Source organism: Ricinus communis, chromosome 5 (assembly GCF_019578655.1).
Source record: "Ricinus communis isolate WT05 ecotype wild-type chromosome 5, ASM1957865v1, whole genome shotgun sequence".
Classification (NCBI taxonomy): domain Eukaryota; kingdom Viridiplantae; phylum Streptophyta; class Magnoliopsida; order Malpighiales; family Euphorbiaceae; genus Ricinus; species Ricinus communis.
The window spans coordinates 7,383,535-7,402,667 of NC_063260.1; the positions used below are offsets into that span (position 1 = coordinate 7,383,535).

The 19,133-nt window shown below is 34.3% G+C and overlaps 3 protein-coding genes across 4 annotated transcripts; 2 read left to right on the forward strand and 1 right to left on the reverse strand.

The window, feature by feature from the left end:
- Positions 1 to 1,878: 1,878 nt before the first annotated feature.
- On the forward strand, positions 1,879 to 6,304 carry LOC8286614 (pentatricopeptide repeat-containing protein At5g47360). Of its 2 annotated transcripts, XM_048374837.1 has the most exons (3): positions 1,879 to 4,267; positions 5,077 to 5,206; positions 5,917 to 6,304. In XM_048374837.1, exon 1 carries the CDS (start codon positions 2,582 to 2,584, stop codon positions 4,004 to 4,006), a length of 1,425 nt encoding a protein of 474 aa, XP_048230794.1. In that variant the 5' UTR covers positions 1,879 to 2,581; the 3' UTR covers positions 4,007 to 4,267; positions 5,077 to 5,206; positions 5,917 to 6,304. The 2 variants fall into 2 exon arrangements, with proteins under 2 accessions (XP_048230794.1, XP_048230793.1); XM_048374836.1 differs by lacking the exon at positions 5,917 to 6,304 and having other exon boundaries at positions 5,077 to 5,510.
- Positions 6,305 to 8,396: 2,092 nt separating this feature from the next.
- LOC8286615 (phosphatidylglycerophosphate phosphatase PTPMT1) lies at positions 8,397 to 11,858 on the forward strand. Its single transcript, XM_002531421.4, has 6 exons — positions 8,397 to 9,059; positions 9,742 to 9,864; positions 10,085 to 10,178; positions 10,312 to 10,394; positions 10,476 to 10,565; positions 11,095 to 11,858. The coding sequence occupies exons 1-6, from the start codon at positions 8,835 to 8,837 to the stop codon at positions 11,479 to 11,481; spliced, it is 1,002 nt and encodes a 333-aa protein (XP_002531467.1). The 5' UTR covers positions 8,397 to 8,834; the 3' UTR covers positions 11,482 to 11,858.
- Positions 11,859 to 12,169: 311 nt separating this feature from the next.
- On the reverse strand, positions 12,170 to 17,761 carry LOC8286616 (palmitoyl-protein thioesterase 1). The gene is made up of 12 exons (XM_002531422.4): positions 17,235 to 17,761; positions 15,932 to 16,016; positions 15,714 to 15,765; positions 15,618 to 15,638; positions 15,475 to 15,528; positions 14,585 to 14,635; positions 14,323 to 14,385; positions 13,649 to 13,714; positions 13,465 to 13,503; positions 13,127 to 13,249; positions 12,925 to 13,017; positions 12,170 to 12,697 (listed from the first exon to the last, which is right to left on the reverse strand). Exons 1-12 carry the CDS (start codon positions 17,329 to 17,331, stop codon positions 12,368 to 12,370), a joined length of 1,074 nt encoding a protein of 357 aa, XP_002531468.2. The 5' UTR covers positions 17,332 to 17,761; the 3' UTR covers positions 12,170 to 12,367.
- Positions 17,762 to 19,133: the final 1,372 nt, after the last annotated feature.

The window sequence follows — 19,133 nt, forward strand, 5'->3', positions numbered from 1 at the left end:
ACCGGAGGTAAGGTCCATGGTCGAGCATTGCTCTCCTGGGCGCCGATCTTATTGGATTAAGAGAGCCGAATGGCTACTAGATTTCTTATTTGGATATTTAAGTGACTGACCGGAGGTAAGGTCCCGGTCGAGCATTGCCTTGGCGCCAGTCTTATTGGATTAAGAGAGCCGAGTGGCTACTAGATTTTGGGGTTTAGGGTTCTACCGAGCCACTCGTCCAAAGAAAGTAAAAATATATTTTTATTTATTCATTTATTAATTTATTGTGGTATGATTATAATATGGATTGTATTTACGTGCATGGTTGATATTTTGATTCGAATGATTAATATTTTATGTGAAGGAAATAGTAGGGTATGATTATAGTATGGTTTGATATCGATTTGAATAATCTATGTTTTCCGAGAAGAAGCAATAGTCCCTAGATTATTTGATTTTAACTCACTCTCGACCGGTACTCCATTTCTTTTTTCGATTCGTGATCATAGTCCTCTCGCGACTCTTATTCAAGTAACCCGACTCCTTCATCATCGGGTGATGTATTTGATTTGGTATGTAAATTGGTAAATCTTAGATTCTCCGCAGTAGTAATAGTAAATGTATCAGTTGTAAATTTTTCTGAGCTTCGGGTCTCGCTTAGTTTTTCTGGTAGACCGAAGTAATTTTGTAAAGTGTAACTATTAAGATAATTTGTGGTTTTTAATAATATTAATTTGAGATGAGATTTGTTTAAGTCGTTGAGTGTCGGGGCTTACTACGGGTTTCGGTGGCCTTACGCCTACTTTACGGGTGGGGTCGTGACAAAACCAAAAAATGATGAATTATTCAATGTTAATAATAATGAAAAGATATTCATAGTAAACATGAGAGAAAGAAGTTACACATGCAATAAGTTTCAAATGGATGTCCATATGTTGTTGCAATATTGACGAGAATGAATCAAGGCCCTTATGAATATTGTTCAGATTTTTATAAGAAAAAGAAATTGATAGACACATATGAAGCAATAGTATATCCAATAAGGAACTAAAGCACATGAGATATACTAATTGAGGTGAAAGAAGTACTTGTTCTACTACCCAAAGGAGGAACTAAAGTTGAAAGATCTAAGAAAAGAAGAATTAAAGCTGCATGGGAGATCAAAATTTAAAACAAATGTGAAAAATGAAAGCAGTTTGGACACAACCGAAACGCATGCAAAAATCAACCAAAAGAATTGATGAAGTACTATTTTTAAACAATAAGACAATACTGATATTACTAGATTGATTAATATTATTCTTGTTCATTTTAAGTAGCCATTCTTCTTGAATTACACATCTCTTTGTAATATGAGAAATTTTATTGTCCCTGTAGAGGTTTTGTTTTCCATTAATAGATCTTATTCGAATTTCTTGTGATGGAAGAAGTCAAAATAATAAATTGAAAATTATTGGTCAATCTATTAAAAATTAACATATTTATTATAAAAATTATCATATATTTAATAAAACTTAAACAAATTTATCTGTAACTATTATAAGTAAAAGCCCATAGATTTTATATTTTAGTATTCAACTATTAATATTTTAACCTATGAGTTAGCTTTTGAATTTATAAACAAACAATTACAAGTCTAATAAGCGAAACTTTCAATAATTTTAATTCATCTCATTTAATAAATAAATTTTTATTCGGTTAAATTCTAAGTAGCTTATAGATGACTCGGCTCATTTATAGTCCTACTCTTAATTACCTCAAAGCTACTTTTTTTTTTCTTTTTTTCTAACATCAATTTTATTTCTTTTCGAACTTGTACGAATAATAAAAGGAGAAGTAGGAAAATCTTTTCCTAGAAGACATTTTTTTTTTGAGATTTATCAATAGAAAAAGAAAAAGTAATGTCTTTCTTTTGAGGATATTTAATATCTTCTATACTCTTTAAAACTTTTATCATATGCCTTATTTGAAGCACTAGTACAATGTTTCTTACCCATTTCATTGCAATGAATTGAAATACCGTTTTTAGCAGTTGAGAATTTCAATTTTTCAAGATTTGAAAAGCATTTTAGGTCTTGGAAATTTAATTGAACGAGTACAAACCAATTACTAAAAAAAATTGTCACAAAAAATACTTTTAAATAAAATCAAATCACTCATGCACCAAAAATAAAAAAATAGAGAAAATTACAAATATGAAAAAAGTAGAGCTTGGAATGAGGAAATCGTGCATAAAAATCAGAGAAATGGATGTAAACCGTAAAATAGAAACAAAAAATTTAAAATAATATTAAAAAACTGACAACATAAAAAAAATAAAAAAGCTACAGTAAAATATTTTTTTTTTCAGTGACCGTATTTTGTAAAATTTCCTCAACAATTTATAGGTTTAGAACATGTGTACGGCCGGATTATGTATCAGATTCGTTCGAGTTCATGATTTGTTGACTCGGATATGACTCTGATTTCTTTCTCCAAATCCCTAATTTCCAAGTATTGCCCATATCCCCCGCTCTTCTTCTGTAATCCAGGTTTTAGCTTTAAGTTTTGTATCCTTCTTTCTTTTGTCTTGCCAAACTAAATATCAGAAATCACAACATCAATGTCATTCTCTTCACTACCTCGATTTCTTTCTCTCTCAATCACGCCTAAAACCTCAAAAATCTCAACTTTACACTTCACTACTTCACTAGCAGATAAGCTTTATACACACTTGCAAAATAATCCTAACAATGTTGAAAAATCCTTGAATTCAATCAAACCTAAATTGGATACCAGATGTGTCACCGAGGTTTTACATAAATGCTCCCTTAATAACTCTCAGATTGGTCTTAGGTTTTTTGTCTGGGCTGGTTACCAGTCAAATTACAGGCATAGTTCTTTTTTATATAGTAAAGCTTGTAAATTGTTTAATATTAAGCAAAACCCGCAAGCTGTTCTTGATTTATTTGAGTTTTATAGAGCGGAGAAGTGTGTGGTTAATCTCAAGACGTTTAAGGTAGTTTTGAATTTGTGTAAAGAGGGCACGCTTGCTAACGAGGCCTTTTTGGTGTTGAGGAAAATGCAGGAATTTGATATACATGCGGATACTAAAGCTTATACTATTGTTATTAGGTTGTTTTGCGATAAAGGTGATATGGACATGGCTCAAAAATTGATGGGAGAGATGAGCTTCAATGATCTTTATCCTGATATGGTTACGTATGTATCAATAATAAAAGGATTTTGTGATATAGGCAGACTGGAGGAGGCTTGTAGGCTGGTTAAGGAAATGAGAGCACATGGTTGTGTGCCTAATGTGGTGGTATATTCAACGCTTGTTGATGGAATTTGTAGATTTGGTAGTGTGGAGAGGGCACTGGAGTTGTTAGGGGGGATGGAGAAGGAGGGTGGAGATTGTAATCCAAATGTTCTTACGTATACCTCTGTGATTCAGGGTTTATGTGAGAAGGGTAGGACAATGGACGCATTTGCAGTTTTGGATAGAATGGAGGCTTGTGGTTGTGCTCCTAATCGTGTCACAGTTAGTACTTTGCTCAAACGGCTTTGTATGGATGGGCATCTAGAGGAAGCCTATAAGTTGATTGATAGAGTTGTTGCTGGAGGTAGTGTTTCATCTTGTGATTGCTATAGTCCTATTGTTGTGTGTTTGATAAGGATTAAGAAAGTTGAGGAGGCCGAGAAGCTGTTTAGGAGGGCTGTAGTTAGTGGAGTTAAACCTGATGGCTTGGCATGTAGTCTAATGATTAAGGAGCTTTGTTTTGTGAACCGGGTGCTTGATGGGTATTGCTTACATGATGAAATTGAAAAGATAGGATCTTTGTCCACCATTGATTCTGATACCTATTCTGTTCTTTTAGTTGGGCTTTGTCAACAAGGCTACTCATTGGAAGCTGCTAAACTTGCAAGGTCACTGATTGAAAAGAGAATACATCTAAAACACCCTTATGTTGATAAAGTAGTTGAATACATGAAGAAATTTGGAGTCACAGACCTAGTGACAGAATTAGCTAGCATTGGAAGGTAATGCTGAGGAGAAGATGAACTGATTTCCAGTGAAGACTCTCGGATTATATTTTCTGGGCAGGATCTTAGCTACATAGTCAGTAATTTCCTAATTTGAAGAAACATATAAGATAATCACTCGAATTCAAAATGTGGGATCTGGGAAGTTTGGCAGTTGTTACTAGTTCTTTTACTCAATCAGAAGCACGCAATAAGCTTGATTGTAAAAGAAAAGGAGTATGCTGTGGGGCCAGTTGTTGTTCTCACTGTTCTCTGCCAGCAGGTATACATTTGTATCAGATTCTAAATGATTGTCTAGTGACTCACTCTTACTGCCCTTTCTCCCCTTCCTTTTAGTTGGCATGTAAAGTTTGTAGGAATTATACTACTATGTATCATATGGCATCCATAATATGTGAAAGTATAGAGACAATATGACCTCAATTAATGGCCATCTAATAAGTTATTGTTTTCATTGAGGCTACAGTGCAGTAGTATTTGTTGTAGAAACAGGCATACTCTTGCTCCCTTTGGAGTTTCTGAAGCTCTCTGTTACTTGGACTTCAGTGTGAATATCCATTAAGGGTATGCAATGCTGGGATCACATATTTTCCAGAAGGTAGTTTTCAAACACAAAGTTTTCGAATTACAGGTGAATGGTGAACATAAGCTTCAATATGCTAGAAATGAAGGGAATGCTGCTCCATAGCTCATTGTTGGCCATAATTGTATTACTCATTCAAGTTCATGGTTTGTTATGTTAAACGTAAGGCTTGGCTAAAAGTGCAAGAAATTTCAAAGTTCATGAAATTTAAGTAATCTGGCTTAAACAAACAACATAGATATGTTGGCTTCTCCCACCCATGCTAGCTTGCAATAACTTGGGAGAAGAAATCTTGTCTGGACCTTTTTGTACTTTTGCTTGTTAAAATATATTGTATCCTACTCAATCGCATGAAAATATATAAATGGCTTTCTATCTTTTATATTTTGACTAAGTTGGAGCTGATTTTGTTTTTATGGATGAACATTAGCCATTATGCAGAGGATTAAGGGTGTCTTTTTTTTTTTTTTTTTCCATTGATTCCACAGAATCTGACTGTGCTAGGGACACGGTGAAGGGGTTCTGTTTGCAGCTTGTATCATTGCTGTCTAGTTACAAGGATGATGAAATTGTGAATCTGTTATTGAGAGCAAGAGCTCATGAATGCTGGGACTCAAGGTACATTAAACCATTGATGTCCTATGGATAACTGTCAAATCAGCTTTGATTTTATTAAAATGGTGAGAAAATATGAAACAATGTTAGTGAACTATTCATTTCATTCATGAAGCCCAAAGTTGTTCAAACAAATACAGCGGTCTGCAATTTAGAGAGAAAGAGTTTTTGATAGGATTCGAGTATGTTATACCTTTCATTTTTATGTTATTTCACAGACATCATTTAGTAAGATGTATATCCTCTAAATAGCAGGAAAGAATCTTACTCTTCTATATTTGCACATATCAATTTTTACTTGGTTTTCTGCTTTCTGAGTTCTTGGGTTGTTCACTTTTTCAATCAGTTCTATGAATCAATCAATGAATGATATATTCAATGAGAAGTGATACCTTATCAGTTTTGTGGGGTTTAATTTTTCAAGTTGATATGAATTTGTAGAGGATGCTTTTAATGATTAGGAGCTTGTTCCATCTTGATAATAAATTCATATCACAATTTGTATTTTTCATTGTTAAACTTTAAATTTCCTTTTATAATTAAAGAAAAGACAGCTTTACTTTGACTTCTTTAAGTTGATAATTTAACCATAGTTTCACCTCAACAGATGGTATAGCCATACCATGTGCATTCATTTGAAAGCACTTCTAAGTAGCTCTTCTTCTTGAATTACACGTCTCTTTGTAATATGGGAAATTTTATTGTCCCTGCAGGGGTTTTCTTTTTCCATTAATAGATCTTATTCGAATTTCTTGTGATGGAAGATCTAAAAATCTAAATCTCTCCGGCCCTGCTTCCTCTGGAATTCCATTGATGGAACTATCAGGAATCACTCTTAATAGGACATGTAGGGAACTTAAATTACCTGCATCTCATTGTCTTATTCTCTTCTTTGTAAATAGATGCTGAAGATGCTTGATCAGAGTGAGGTTTATATTTGTCACATCATTGCAGATCTCACTTGAGGTTTGAGTTCTGGTGTGAATTCAAAATCCTTATTGTGGAGAGGTTGAATTCTGTGTATTTTCTTACTTTGCTGGTTGAGGTTCTTTGAGGGATGCATCAATTGAATACCATATAGCCATCGTCAATCAGTTTTCACATTAGAAATGAATACATGAAAGTTCCTACCAAATGCAGTAATATTGTTGTTTCAGATTTCATTGCAGCTTGTAAAGTTGAACTTTATTTTATTTATTGCATCGATTATCTCAGTTTCAGCCTGGGTATGATTAGATCAATTACGAGACAATGCATTAACAGCAATCCGTATCTACCCTTTTTTTTTGTTGTGACCTCAATGGATTTTCTACTCATATTCCAGGATGTGATGTGCGTAGCAAAATGTCCTCAAGTGTCTGTCATCTTTTGTCCCTTTTCTTTTGTTTTCTCTTCCTTGTTCATGTAAGAATATACAAGGATCACATCTTGTAAGAATATACAACGAGGATCACACCTTGTAAGAGACCATATTTTTTCACTTTTATTTTGAATGAAAAGTACATGAAATGCTAATGAACTTGTATCATTCATGTGACAAATATTGTCAGAGCAATTTTTCTCCAGTGTTGCTGTTTCAGTAATTGTGGTAGCAACTCAGAGAACCCTTACGGTGAGAATTTAGCAAGATGCAAAATTTGTACCGTTTTATGCACTCATTTAGGGGGTGTTTTAGAATTCTGGGTATAACAAACTCTAACCTTGATTCCAAATGGCTGGCAGGGATACCTTCATTCATTCGGTCATTCATCACAGTGTTTCCCTAATCCCGAAAGACTTCCATCCAGTCTTTTTCCTTGCAATATTATTCACTCTAAATCTTTTCTACTACACATGCGAATGCTACAACCGATTTTACATGATGTCATCTCTATGTCCCCCATTAGAAGCTGCGTCTTATGCATATGTAACGCATTTTCTTATTCCGCTCACTAGTGTTACATAGAGAAAGGTGTACACATATAAGACAACAGGGTAATAATAATAATGCAGGGAACGGGGAACTTTTTTAGCCACCCAATTTTCTTTCATTACTACCAATAGTTCCTTCTTGGTTCTGAAAGATCGTGCGGTTACACTGTTTGATACAGAGTATATTCTATAATATCCTCTCTTTTTTTCCTTTTTGGTATTTTGGGACTTTAAGCAAGGGACTGATAGAGTTTGTTTGAACCCTTAATATGTTGCATTACGAGGCAAATATATCGTTAATCTCTTGCTAATGGCTTCCCTGCCCAGTTAGCTGCATTGGCAATACAAGGCATTGGAGGGTGGACTGATTCTGAATAAAAGCTTAAGAACCCACCTTCCTTGGTTGCTAGACATATGGTTGGGATGAGATGGATGATAGAGACATCTATATGTAAGAAAAGAGTCTGAGAAAGGATAATGTCATTTATTATTATTATTTAATCATGTCAAGATAATGTATTTTTTATCGGAAATGACTATTTTCATGATCAGAAATCCTGTTTCTACGTAAAGGGGCGCAAGAATTGTGTGCTGTGCTTGTGAATTCCGAGTTACTGTATGTGGGGGCAGTTACTTTATATGCTAATAATGCAAATTAAAAAGAGAAAGTATGTATTTTTATTATTTGACCAGAAAAAAGAAAGTATTCATCGGAATTGAATATATATATATGGACAATTTAGCTGTTTGACATGCATGGTGCTTTGCTAAAACCACATGCTTGCATATCCACAAAAAAGAAAATTAAACTCAACTTTGTATAATTTAAACCTAATGGTCAACATCTTATTAAAGATTACTTCTAGTGGTTCCTCCTTTCTTTTTCTTTGAGGTCATCAATCACATATTTTCTCTCTTTTTATTTTGTATTAAACAGTTTTCTGAAAATGAAAAGATTATACATCTAAGGAAAACTCTGTTTATTTCCTCCATACATCTTTCTGAAGAAATATTTTAAAAAAATTAAAACAAGGAAAAATTCTAAATTGATAAAAAAGAAAAATATAAGGAAAGAGGAAAATTAAATCAAAGTAAATGAAGCTAAAAAGGCTATTTAATCCAACCGTCACCCATAAAAACGTCGGTTATCTCCACGTCTTTTTGTCCAACTACTCCTAAAACTCGCACCTAAAATTCCACATCAAACTAAATTGCCACGTGTCATCCACTCATCTAACTGTGACCTCTTCTTTTCAACTCCGCCACGTCATTTTATCCTTTCTCCACAATCCCCATTATCCCTCAAATTCTCTCTCTTTCTTTCTGTTCGAGTTTGTTTCATCATTCTGAAAAAAAAAAGTGCTAAATTTTAGAAGAGTAGAATCCAGGCAATCACAATACCTTAGGTTAAGAGTTCCCACAAATTCTTTCAATTACAAATCACCCGATCTCCGGTCACCGGTTGCTTCCGATCATCGGATGGTGATATCCCCTAGAAATCACTATTCAGTTTGTTCAAATCCAATTCTTTGTCACGAAAGTTCCTGTCTTTGTCTATCATTCCCGTCTAGATAGATATATATATTTAGGGTGTATGTATTTTCCGTAATGTGAAAGATTTGCTTTTTTTTTTTTTTCTTTTTTCAATTCATATACTATTAAATTTAGGCTTATTGAGGTGGGTTTTGATTTTTTGTGTTTCCGTGGTTGACTATTTATTATGATTATTGAGGAATTGAAGGGTGGTGGTGAGGTGGAGAGAGGGGAAGAGGAGAAAGCGTGTGTGCCAATTGTCAATGAAAGCAGCAGTAGTGATGTTGTGTGGGATACGAAGAGGGTTTTGATTGGAGCAGGGGCGAGGGCTTTATTTTACCCTACTTTACTTTATAATGTTGTTAGAAACAAGATGCAGGCCGAGTTTCGTTGGTGGGATAGAGTTGATCAGGTATATTTTTGTTTGCAGTTTCGTATGATCTATTGATAAATTACCATGTCTAGATGAATTACGAGTTGGGTTTTGTTTATTTTATGATCATGTGCGTAGTACTAATTCTTGTCTAGAAATACTAACTTTGCTTCTGATTATGTTTTGGTATGTTTCTCTTTTTCTCTATCTGTTTCTTGTAGTCAAGACAGAAATAAGAGTGCATTAATACCTTTCTTTCCGATATTACTGATACTTGTGAAGTGCTTTTAGAACTTCCGTAGGCTCTCTTCCATTTTATTATGTTAAAATATCTTATATTATTGATACTTGTGAAGTGCTTTTGGATGTTGACATTGTTGAGGTGAGCCACACGAGTCCTAAAATTCATTGAATTGTATCGAGACCTTGCTTTCTAGAGCTGAGGTTTAGTGTAGAGTTCTTCTGAGTAAAGAAAAATGTTCTTTCTAGTTTTGTTCATGAGCTAGTTGTATTCCTCTTTCTGTGTTTTTCTGTCAATCAGGAACATGTTCAAGTATCTATGATTAGGTTACCGTATCATAATGCTTGTAGCTTTAGGTTCAAGATTATAGGAATCATCTGAACTTTTTGAAGTATATTGAGCTTCTGCTTAATGAATTTTTCCTGATTACCCTTGATAGCATGGCAGCTAATCTTCATACTTTTTCTTAATTCTTTGCAGTTTATTTTGTTAGGCGCTGTTCCATTCCCTACGGATGTTCCACGCCTAAAGGAGCTTGGTGTTAATGGAGTGATCACATTGAATGAACCATATGAAACCTTGGTCTCAACATCTCTATATCAGGTGAGTACTGATACACAAGAGAAAAGTACTTTTTTGGTGGGTTGGGGTGGGTTATGTGGTGTTGTGAACTCTTTTCATGAGTCTAGTAGAAGTTACTTGAAAAAGTCATCCGTAAATTACTATTTACCTTTTTTGCTTGGCACCCTAGAATATCATTGGTCACAGTCCTTGAATTCTATGCTGTTTCATTCATTTTTGACACTGTTATTAATTTTGATAGGCGCATGGCATTGATCATTTGGTCATCCCTACAAGAGACTATTGCTTTGCTCCATCCTTGAGTGATATTTGTCTAGCAGTGGATTTCATTCATGGTAAGTTCTCCAAGTGTTGTTTATTTGTAGTAAACACAAGAAATTTTTATTTTTAGCAAGCCTGTAAATATTTATATGGAGTCAAAAACGCTATTCTACCTGTACTCATTTTCGGTACTTTCTTTGCATGTAGAGAATGTGTTGCAAGGATGGACGACTTATGTTCATTGTAAGGCTGGCCGGGGCCGCAGCACCACCATTGTTATATGCTACCTCGTCAGTGTTTAAATGAACTTAACGTTGTTTTAGTTTCTGGCAATCCAATTTCTATATAATTTTTCCTTTCCCTGTATGCAGGTGCAACATAGGCATATGACCCCAGATGCTGCATATGGATATGTCAGATCAATCAGGCCAAGGGTCCTTCTAGCATCTGCTCAGTGGCAGGTACTTTTTTTTGAGTTTTTTTTTTTTAACCAGAGATATGATTAGTATATGTTAGTTTTTAGTTGTTAGAGGGAATGGGGATTTTTGGGTGGGCTGCTATGGATCCCACACTTTTTCCTAGTTTTTCACTCTTATGGGGAATTAACCCCACTAGAGGTGGAAGGGGGTCTCGAACTCAAGACCTCTACCTCCAAGGACAAGAGCCCTTACCGACCCAGCTAGGCGTGGATTGTTTTTGAGGTTAACCCCTGTGTTGTCATTTTCTGCAATATTGGGGATTTTAGGAATTCTTTTGCTGAGCTGGACCTAGACGATTTGTCACCCTTTTGCCATGTTCTTTTGCCAAATCCTTTAGATGTAGATAATCAACAGATAATAGGACTTTTGAGAGTTTTCTGTTCTTGCGGCATGTTTATCACCATGTCTTTTTTTTTACCAAACAATTGTTTATAATCATGTTTGTTACTTATGGCAGTGACAGCTGCATATCTAATTATTGAATGATGCTAACTATTAGTTGTGATTGCAGGCTGTTCAGGAATACTATAATCTAATGGTGAAAAGTTGTGCTCGCATTAACAGAAGTGATCTTGTCTTGAGAACCCCAAAGATAGAACCTTCATCAGATATTGTGGCTTTTGATGATGGATCCGTAGTTGTTGTTACAGAAGCAGATCTTCATGGGTATGACACAAGTCGTGGATCAGATGCCGTGGGAAGAGAAATATGGGCTGATTTAAGTGTGGTTTATCGTGTTCGAGTTGCTGGTCAGGCAGCTCTGGCGAGAATCTCCTGTCTGTGGTTCAGATGCCAGACTAACCAGAAGATTTTGGGAAAGCAATCAAGTACAGAGGACAGTTACTCAATCAGGGCCAATCACTTGGGTGGTATTAGTGTAGACATCCATGTGTACTGAGAGGCTACAGATATTGCACATAAGTGGTTTAACAAGCTTTTCCTTCAAATTTTCATTTCAGTATATAAGTAATGAATAAGTTTGAGCATTGCCCGAACTTGGATTCCATAACCCTTTGTAAATTGAGTTGTCTGTCCTGAGTTAAGGTGTAAGAGAAACGACCATGATGGTCCATCTAATGAAACTCACATTTTTATAAGTTGGCTATATTTCAGAGCGTACTGGATTTGCCATCAGTTAGGAGTTAGAAAGTGGATGTTGCAGCTTGAAAACTGGACGTTAGACAACTCAATGATGGGCTACTGTTATGTTTCTTTGTTCGATAAACGTCAGTTGAGTGGCTAATCACTTATTTGATGAAGTCCAAGTTTCCTTTATTTTATTTTATTTTTAACTTTATGAATATATTGAAGAATATGTCAGAGCTTGCAATATCAATACTGTGTCCTTTTCTCCTAATAGGTTCGATAACCATGAGTACTGGACCAGGTTGAAGAACCTGTTCGTTTTGTTTTTGCAATTGCAGTCATGTTTGCCTAACATTTGTGTACAAAAGAGAACAGTAGATATGCAACTCCAATACTCATCAATGCCGACTGCTTCCGTGACTAATCATCAAAATTGAAAAAGAAATTTGAAAAAAACTGAGAGAGACAGGGAGGAAGAGACAGTTAGAAACCTGACTATATCCAAGAAATTTTGTTTACTTTAGATTTAGAAACATATTGTGTTTGTATTATATTTATATAGATTTCTATAACAATGCGTGGCAGCCATACGGTTTCATCCTTATCAAAGGGCAAAATGAAGAATATGGGGTTTCACTATAAATGCACATTAATTCCCATTCAAAGTGTTCCCATTCCAATTCACATGTTAGTCTGAATCATTCTCCTCTCAACCCAACAAGTTCCCTGAGAAAACCTTTTACTGAGAGTGGCCATTGAAAAGACGAAGATCCGTCTGATATCCTTTCAGTTTTAGATGATGTTGTGTCACTTAATCTATCCGCAACTTGTTCTTTCTGGTGCTTTGGTACTATTTTGCGAGGAAGTGCATGCAGCCTAGCTTTGCTATCCACCAAGAAAGGCACAACATGCTTTTCCATATCACTTCTTGAGATCCCTAGATGGCCTCCTGATACATTTACAAAATGAACCCTTCCAGCTTCATCTAAGGTTTTCAGACCAATCCAGTCCTCAACATAAAGCTTCGTCTGCACCATTAAATAAAAAAAAAAAATTTGAAATGAAGGAAAAGATCCGGTTACTGATTTATTTAGCAACTATTCCTAATCAGGAAGAAAGACATTACACCTCTGACTTTCTAAGTTAAAGGAAAGTTTAGGCTGCTAAGCACAACAACATATAATAAAAAAAGAGCAAGTTCTATGCAAATATAGAAATCTGGATTCAGCAATCTGTTTCAAAACGAGAATCATACCTGTTGTACAGGCAAAATTGTCTTGAAGGACCCATCTGGATAATAACCGAACCAAGACGTTTCTTTAGGTATCAAAACGTTGTCATCCTCGGACTATGAATGACATGCAGCAAGCAAAGATCAGTGCAACTCAAAGCGAAACGGAAAACTAAATGTCAAGTGAGTAGTATTATAACAAGAAAATAGGAATTATCTTTCTCACCATAATAAGGACCAAATTCTCCAAGCTTGTGAATCTTTCCTTATAAGTTGAGTTCCTCTCATCAGGAATTTCATTGTTGAGCTTTGGAAGGAACTTACATTTGTCCAAGTAATGAGGGATATCCTAATAATCGGAAAAGGATTTTCATCAAAAGAAAATGCCAACCTTTAGTTAGCTATTAAAGTCTAAAGTTTTTGTAATAGGAAATCTACTTAAGGAAACTTTCTAATGATTTACTTCAAGAATGAAAGATTGTGATGGTTATTGAACAAGAAGGATTATGCAGTAGAACAGAACCTAATTATAACATGTTTGTTCTAGTAGCATATACCACTCACATTAGGGAGTTTAAGATAGCCAGCGGGAGCCAAGTGATCCTGCAATTTCACATGCCAATATTCAATTGCTAAGCCTTGTTAGAAACATTAAAATGAAATACGTGGCATCACTAATCATAATTTTGAAAATATATGATCATTATGGTGCTGCCAAATTGAAGAAAGATTAAAGATAAAGGCATACCTGGATAAAGTCACTATAGATCTCTCCCTTAATTAGGTTATCTGCAATTATGCAAAAAATACCAGACTGCAAAAGGAAACCAGTTTCAAAAGATTCAATCAGAACTTCAAACGAATGATAAAATATTTTGCGGAACATGTAGTCATTAAATTTACAAAAAATTTCGCCTTTTATTTATAGTATTCTCCGTAGTAGAATTATAAATTTGAAGAACTTTTTGGGCCATTCTTAGTGGTTATAAGAGGAAAGGAAAATGTCTAGTTCATGATATTCTACTAATCCCTGCGTAGGCCTTTGCATTTAAAATGCACTATTAAAGCCCCTAAATTTTTCATTTTTATTTTATTTAGTCTCTTAATTTCTATTTTGTTTTATTGAGTCTTTGTATTTTGAATTTTGCTTTAGTTAATGACATTGGGTCATTAATCAAAGCCAAAAAGAATATAAGAGCTCAATAGAACAAATAAAAACCTCATGAAGCATGCGTAAAAAATCCCTAATCCAAGCAAAATATAAATAGAAAGACTTAATAGAATAAAATAAAAATACAAGAGCTCAATAAAATAAAACTGAAAAATTTCAGGGGCTTAATAATAGTTTTCCCATTTTTTAGACTAAATCAGAGATTGTCAAGATGAAGCATAACTGGAAGAATTGCAATAGGTAGTACTTACACCACAAAGAGGCACAGAAGCAGTACCAGCATGAGGTCCCCCTAAAGAAATAAAGTTCTTTACCTGTTTTGATATTGAAAAAACAAATTACTGATGGTCCTTGTTAAATGAGAGTATAAGGTTACAGGAAATGTTCAAAATCTTATGACTAAAAAGTGTGGAAATGCAACAAAATGAAGAATCCATCAAAGGATTTAGCAACTTGATACAAAAGAGAATCGACACTGTAATAAAAGAAAGTTAATAAAGAGCTGGTTCTTACAGGAGGTGCGCCCTCGCAAAACTCTAGCACACCTCGACCAATTAAGTTCCCCTGTTACACAAAAACAGGAGAAAATAAAAAATTTACGAACTAAAAGAGATTTGCTTAGGTGTCAATTTTAGAAACAGGAAACTGGTTTTCAGATAGCCAACAAAAAGGTCTACTGCATCAGACATAATGCAGATTAGAGTGACATCCTTCCTGATTTTATTTATGGACTACTGCAATGGCATATCCTTCCAATCACATGGCAAACAACTCATATGAGAGAGAGCAATTAACAGGAGAATGAAAAAGGTTAAACCATGAAGAGTGATTCTGTTGAAGCATAGAGGGGAAAGGATAAGAGAAAACCATCTTCTAGGAACCCAGAAACCTTGCCAGAAAACAAAACAGAGAGGTTGGGCTAACAGGAAGAGAAAAGGCTGAAATCATACATTTGAAGCTTAAAATATCATATATAACTGAATAGCATGAAAGAAGAAAAAGTAGAACCGACTTCAACTTTTGGGACTTAACTAGGAAACAAGTTTACTGGTAAACATCATTATTATTTACTGCAAAGTAGATGTGGGATAGTCTATTCAATTTTAGCCATTGTGCTATTGGAAAAATCACTTAACTTGAGGAAAAGTATAACTATATGAAGAGATCCTATGTTGGATTCTGCAGTCAGCAAAATGATTATCTTTCTTGTAGGGCATTGGGATTGCATTATAATGATCATTATGTCTAAGAACTAGTACTTTACCTGAACAAGGTTGTTGAACTAAATGAATCAGGAATGGCAAAATACAATAATTGTGCCAGCAAAATAAAAACAGAGATAGGAACCATGTTTCCAGAGCAGAATTATGCCATGCGGAAATAATAAAATCAATACAGATCACCTGTGAGAGTCCAACAATGTTATAACCATTGCTCAATTCTTTCATTTCCTTCACCTGTAGGTATGATAGTGAGCATCTTAATGGGAGCATAAAATTCAAGAACAAAATATGGATAATTAAAATTACCCAGAGAGCTTTCCCACCTTGTCACAAACAATTTCCGTCTGCAAACATGAGCCATCATTTAGATCACATGAGACACTGGAACATGTCATCTAAGTAACTCTAATAATTTTTACCTGTTTTTCCAGAGGCAGAAACCAGGAATCCCACGTTCCATCCCCAATTTCGCTGCAAAAAAGAAAAGGATCAATGCAGGCCCACAGCCCCCATATTTGAAAAATAATGATAATTAATGATAATTCAAATACATAGTTTGATGCATAAGTAGCAGATAACAAATGTAGACCAGTAGGATACTTCAATGAAACAAACTTAAGAAACTAAGTTAACATACAGGCAAAACCCTGGAGAACCAGAAAAGTTAGTCAGTAAATCAGTGAACTCTTTTACTCCTCGATTCTTGCATTGATCTCCAATACCTGGCATAAAAGGAAGAATCAAATGACAACAGAACTAATTCCCATTAATTCATATATGATTGTATCAAATATAGAAAAAGGGGTACACTTTCTTCAAAGAAAAGGACAACTAACTCTGCTTAGCATGCTACACTAATACATAAGCTGCATCCTTTTTCTATATAAGGATCCTCTCTCATGTGCAATTATACTCCATATACTGTCTTTTCCCTTGAAAATTCATTTAGCAACAAATTCTTTATAGTATTGCCTTTTAATTCATGCCGGATTTAACTAAATATAGAAAACTGGTTACACCTTAAAAGGAAAAGGACAACCAATTCGGCTTATCCTGCCACATCTAAACATAAGCCACACCCTTTTCCGTGCAAGGGCCCTATCTCATGTGGAATCATACTCCATAACACTGTCCTTTCCCTTGGCAATATCATTTAACAAGAAATTTGTATACGTATAATGACTTTTAATTCATGTCTGATTCAACTCTATATAGGAAACCGGGTACACCTTAAAAAGAAAAGGACAAGTAACTCATCTCATCCTGCCACAACTAATACATAAGCTGCACCCTTCTCTATACGAGCACCCTCTCTCATGTGAAATTATATTTCATAACACTGTCCTTTCCCTTAGCAAAACAATTTAACAACAAAATTTGTATATTAATGATGCCTTCTAATGATTTTTTGATGAACATTAAGGATAAACCATATGATACAAGATACACAAGGACTACAATACAAGTCTGTAATTCTAATTATAAGCAACTTTATCCTAGTCTGCAGCTTATAGAGGATACCTATAAAATTTCACTGGAGAATTCTTTGCATAACACACTAAATTTAAGGAAAAGAGATGCTACATAGGCAGTTTATCAAAATATTACCTTAATTTCACTGCTTGGATTAATCCACAAGCAACTTAAATTCGTGTATAAATTAGTTGTTATAATATCAAAACAAGTACTATTCCAACACAATCATCAAACCACACCACATGAGGAAAAAGAAAAGCATAAATATTTGACACAATCACTTCACAATCTTTAACAATCAACTGGTATCATGTCTTCTCAAGAACAGTAATCCCTTAAATTAACATTACCCAGAAAGGAAAAAGAAGAATAAAACATCCACAACAGCAACATATCACTAAACAAACATCAAACTTTAAACTAAAGGAATAAAAATCAATAGTAAGAGATAAGAAAATAACTACCATGAAGAACTATAAAGGGTATGGAACGTGAAAATGGTGTAATAGAAAAGGTCAAAAGAACAAAAATTAATACAATAGATGGAGAATGGAAAGCCATGAATTATATAAAGTTTGGATCTTTCTGATAATTGTTGCACTGAGAAACTAAATGCAAACTCTGGGTATGTATTTTAGTTAGTTTCCAAGAACTTAAACAAATAAAGAATGAGAGAGGCGACGAGTGATTAGTGAAGGAAAAGCTAAATGCAAGAAGACAAGAATATAATGATGATGAATCAAAGTAGAGGGTAAGGCATTATAAGTTGACAAACTGGTTGATCTGATCAATCAAATCAACCAAAAGAAGTAAGCAGTAATTTGAGGTGAGCTTTTCCTTGTTCAAGTCACCAATGATAGTGTGTGTAGTTGTAGGATGAGAAACTTCCTCCATTATTGGTTGATTGTTTGTTCAGTGTCTTCTTTTTCATTCTACAACGGATGATGAGGTCCATGGGCTTTTCAGTAATGGATTCTTTTGTGGTTGGCAACTAACTACTTCAATTTTCAGGTTGTTGGAAATTAGTTGAAAATGATGTAATATATTTCAATTCAATATTGTCTTGCTTTTTTTTCATGTGAAGAAATGTTTAGAAATTTTTGCAAAAGAGAAAGCTATGGAAGTTTAAATATTTGATTTTTTTATTAACAAATATTACTCAGTCATTAAACTATTAACTTGATATCTCACATTTAAAGAAGACTTATTTTGTAACCAAAAAAAGAAGACTTGTTTTACGAATCTAAGTATTATTCTTCTATAATAATGGGATATGATTAAGCTTCTTTCTCTCTCTAAAATATTTGAATAGAAACAGCACGTTGCTATCACCATAGGATAAAGGAAAATCTAAAATAAGTGATAAAAGAATCCTGCAATTAATTAATTAATTTCTTTTACTGAAAAAATGTAAAAATCTTAAAAGTTCTTGTTGATAGACACTTTTGTTTATAAAATTTTATGTATTCTTTATTTAATAATTTCCTTAGCGAAAAAAAAAAAGTTTAGTTCCTTACCAATTTGTTAAAAGCTTTCTTAAATATTTTTTCCCCATTTAGATGGCAATAAGCAAGTCATCATATTCATTTTGGCATTTTCTAGTGCTGAGAGTGCCAGATTGTGGGCAAGGAGGAGAAAAAGAATGTGAAAACAAATTTGATTCTTTATTGTTTTTGGCTTGCTTATTCTCAGGTTGTTCCATTGATTGGATAGTCACTTTTAGTTGTATTTTCTTTTATATGAATTCAAGGGTCAAGAGGTATCTGTTTTGACTCCTAATTTGATTCCAGGATTTGAAGTATAATCTTTCATATTAATCTATTTACATAAACATATTGCAACGCCTATTTTTTGAGGTAACAATATAAGACATTACATAAATTATAGACTGTCAATCATTCTCAAAACTGTGCTACGAGTCATGAGTTATGAGTTATGACCATCATCATTTCATTTCTAAATCATGTATGCTTTCTCAATAGACAGGCAGGTCACTGCCAAAATGGAGAGTGAAACAACAATCTGATACATGCAAAGCCTGACAGAAAATCTTCTTACAGCAGGAATCATATGTAAAGAAATTGATCATGGAAAAGAGGATGGTATTTTGTATGACGGAGTAGTTGCTCACAGGAATCACATTTCTATAACAGAAGTACAAGGTTTAGCGATTTTCAGAATACTGAAAAGTTACTGTTCAAAGTAGACACGGAGATAATGTTAAGAAGGGAGAAAATCCATCAATGGTTAGTTTCAATAGGCCTTCTTCTATAACCTTTTTCCTAAATCAAGAGTAGCAGTGTTACTGGGTTTCCAAGGAAGGATAAGCATATCAGATGTGAAGAATGGCTTGGTACTGCTGT

Coding starts and splice junctions, on each gene's coding strand:
- LOC8286614 (XM_048374837.1), top strand. CDS start 2,582: ATGTCATTCTCTTCACTACCTCGATTTCTTTCTCTCTCAATCACGCCT.
- LOC8286615 (XM_002531421.4), top strand. CDS start 8,835: ATGATTATTGAGGAATTGAAGGGTGGTGGTGAGGTGGAGAGAGGGGAA. Junction 9,060..9,741: donor GGTGGGATAGAGTTGATCAG/GTATATTTTTGT, acceptor AATTCTTTGCAG/TTTATTTTGTTAGGCGCTGT. Junction 10,566..11,094: donor TAGCATCTGCTCAGTGGCAG/GTACTTTTTTTT, acceptor TTGTGATTGCAG/GCTGTTCAGGAATACTATAA.
- LOC8286616 (XM_002531422.4), bottom strand. CDS start 17,331: ATGGCTTTCCATTCTCCATCTATTGTATTAATTTTTGTTCTTTTGACC. Junction 16,017..17,234: donor ACCCTTTATAGTTCTTCATG/GTAGTTATTTTC, acceptor CTTTTATGCCAG/GTATTGGAGATCAATGCAAG. Junction 14,386..14,584: donor TTTGCGAGGGCGCACCTCCT/GTAAGAACCAGC, acceptor ATATCAAAACAG/GTAAAGAACTTTATTTCTTT.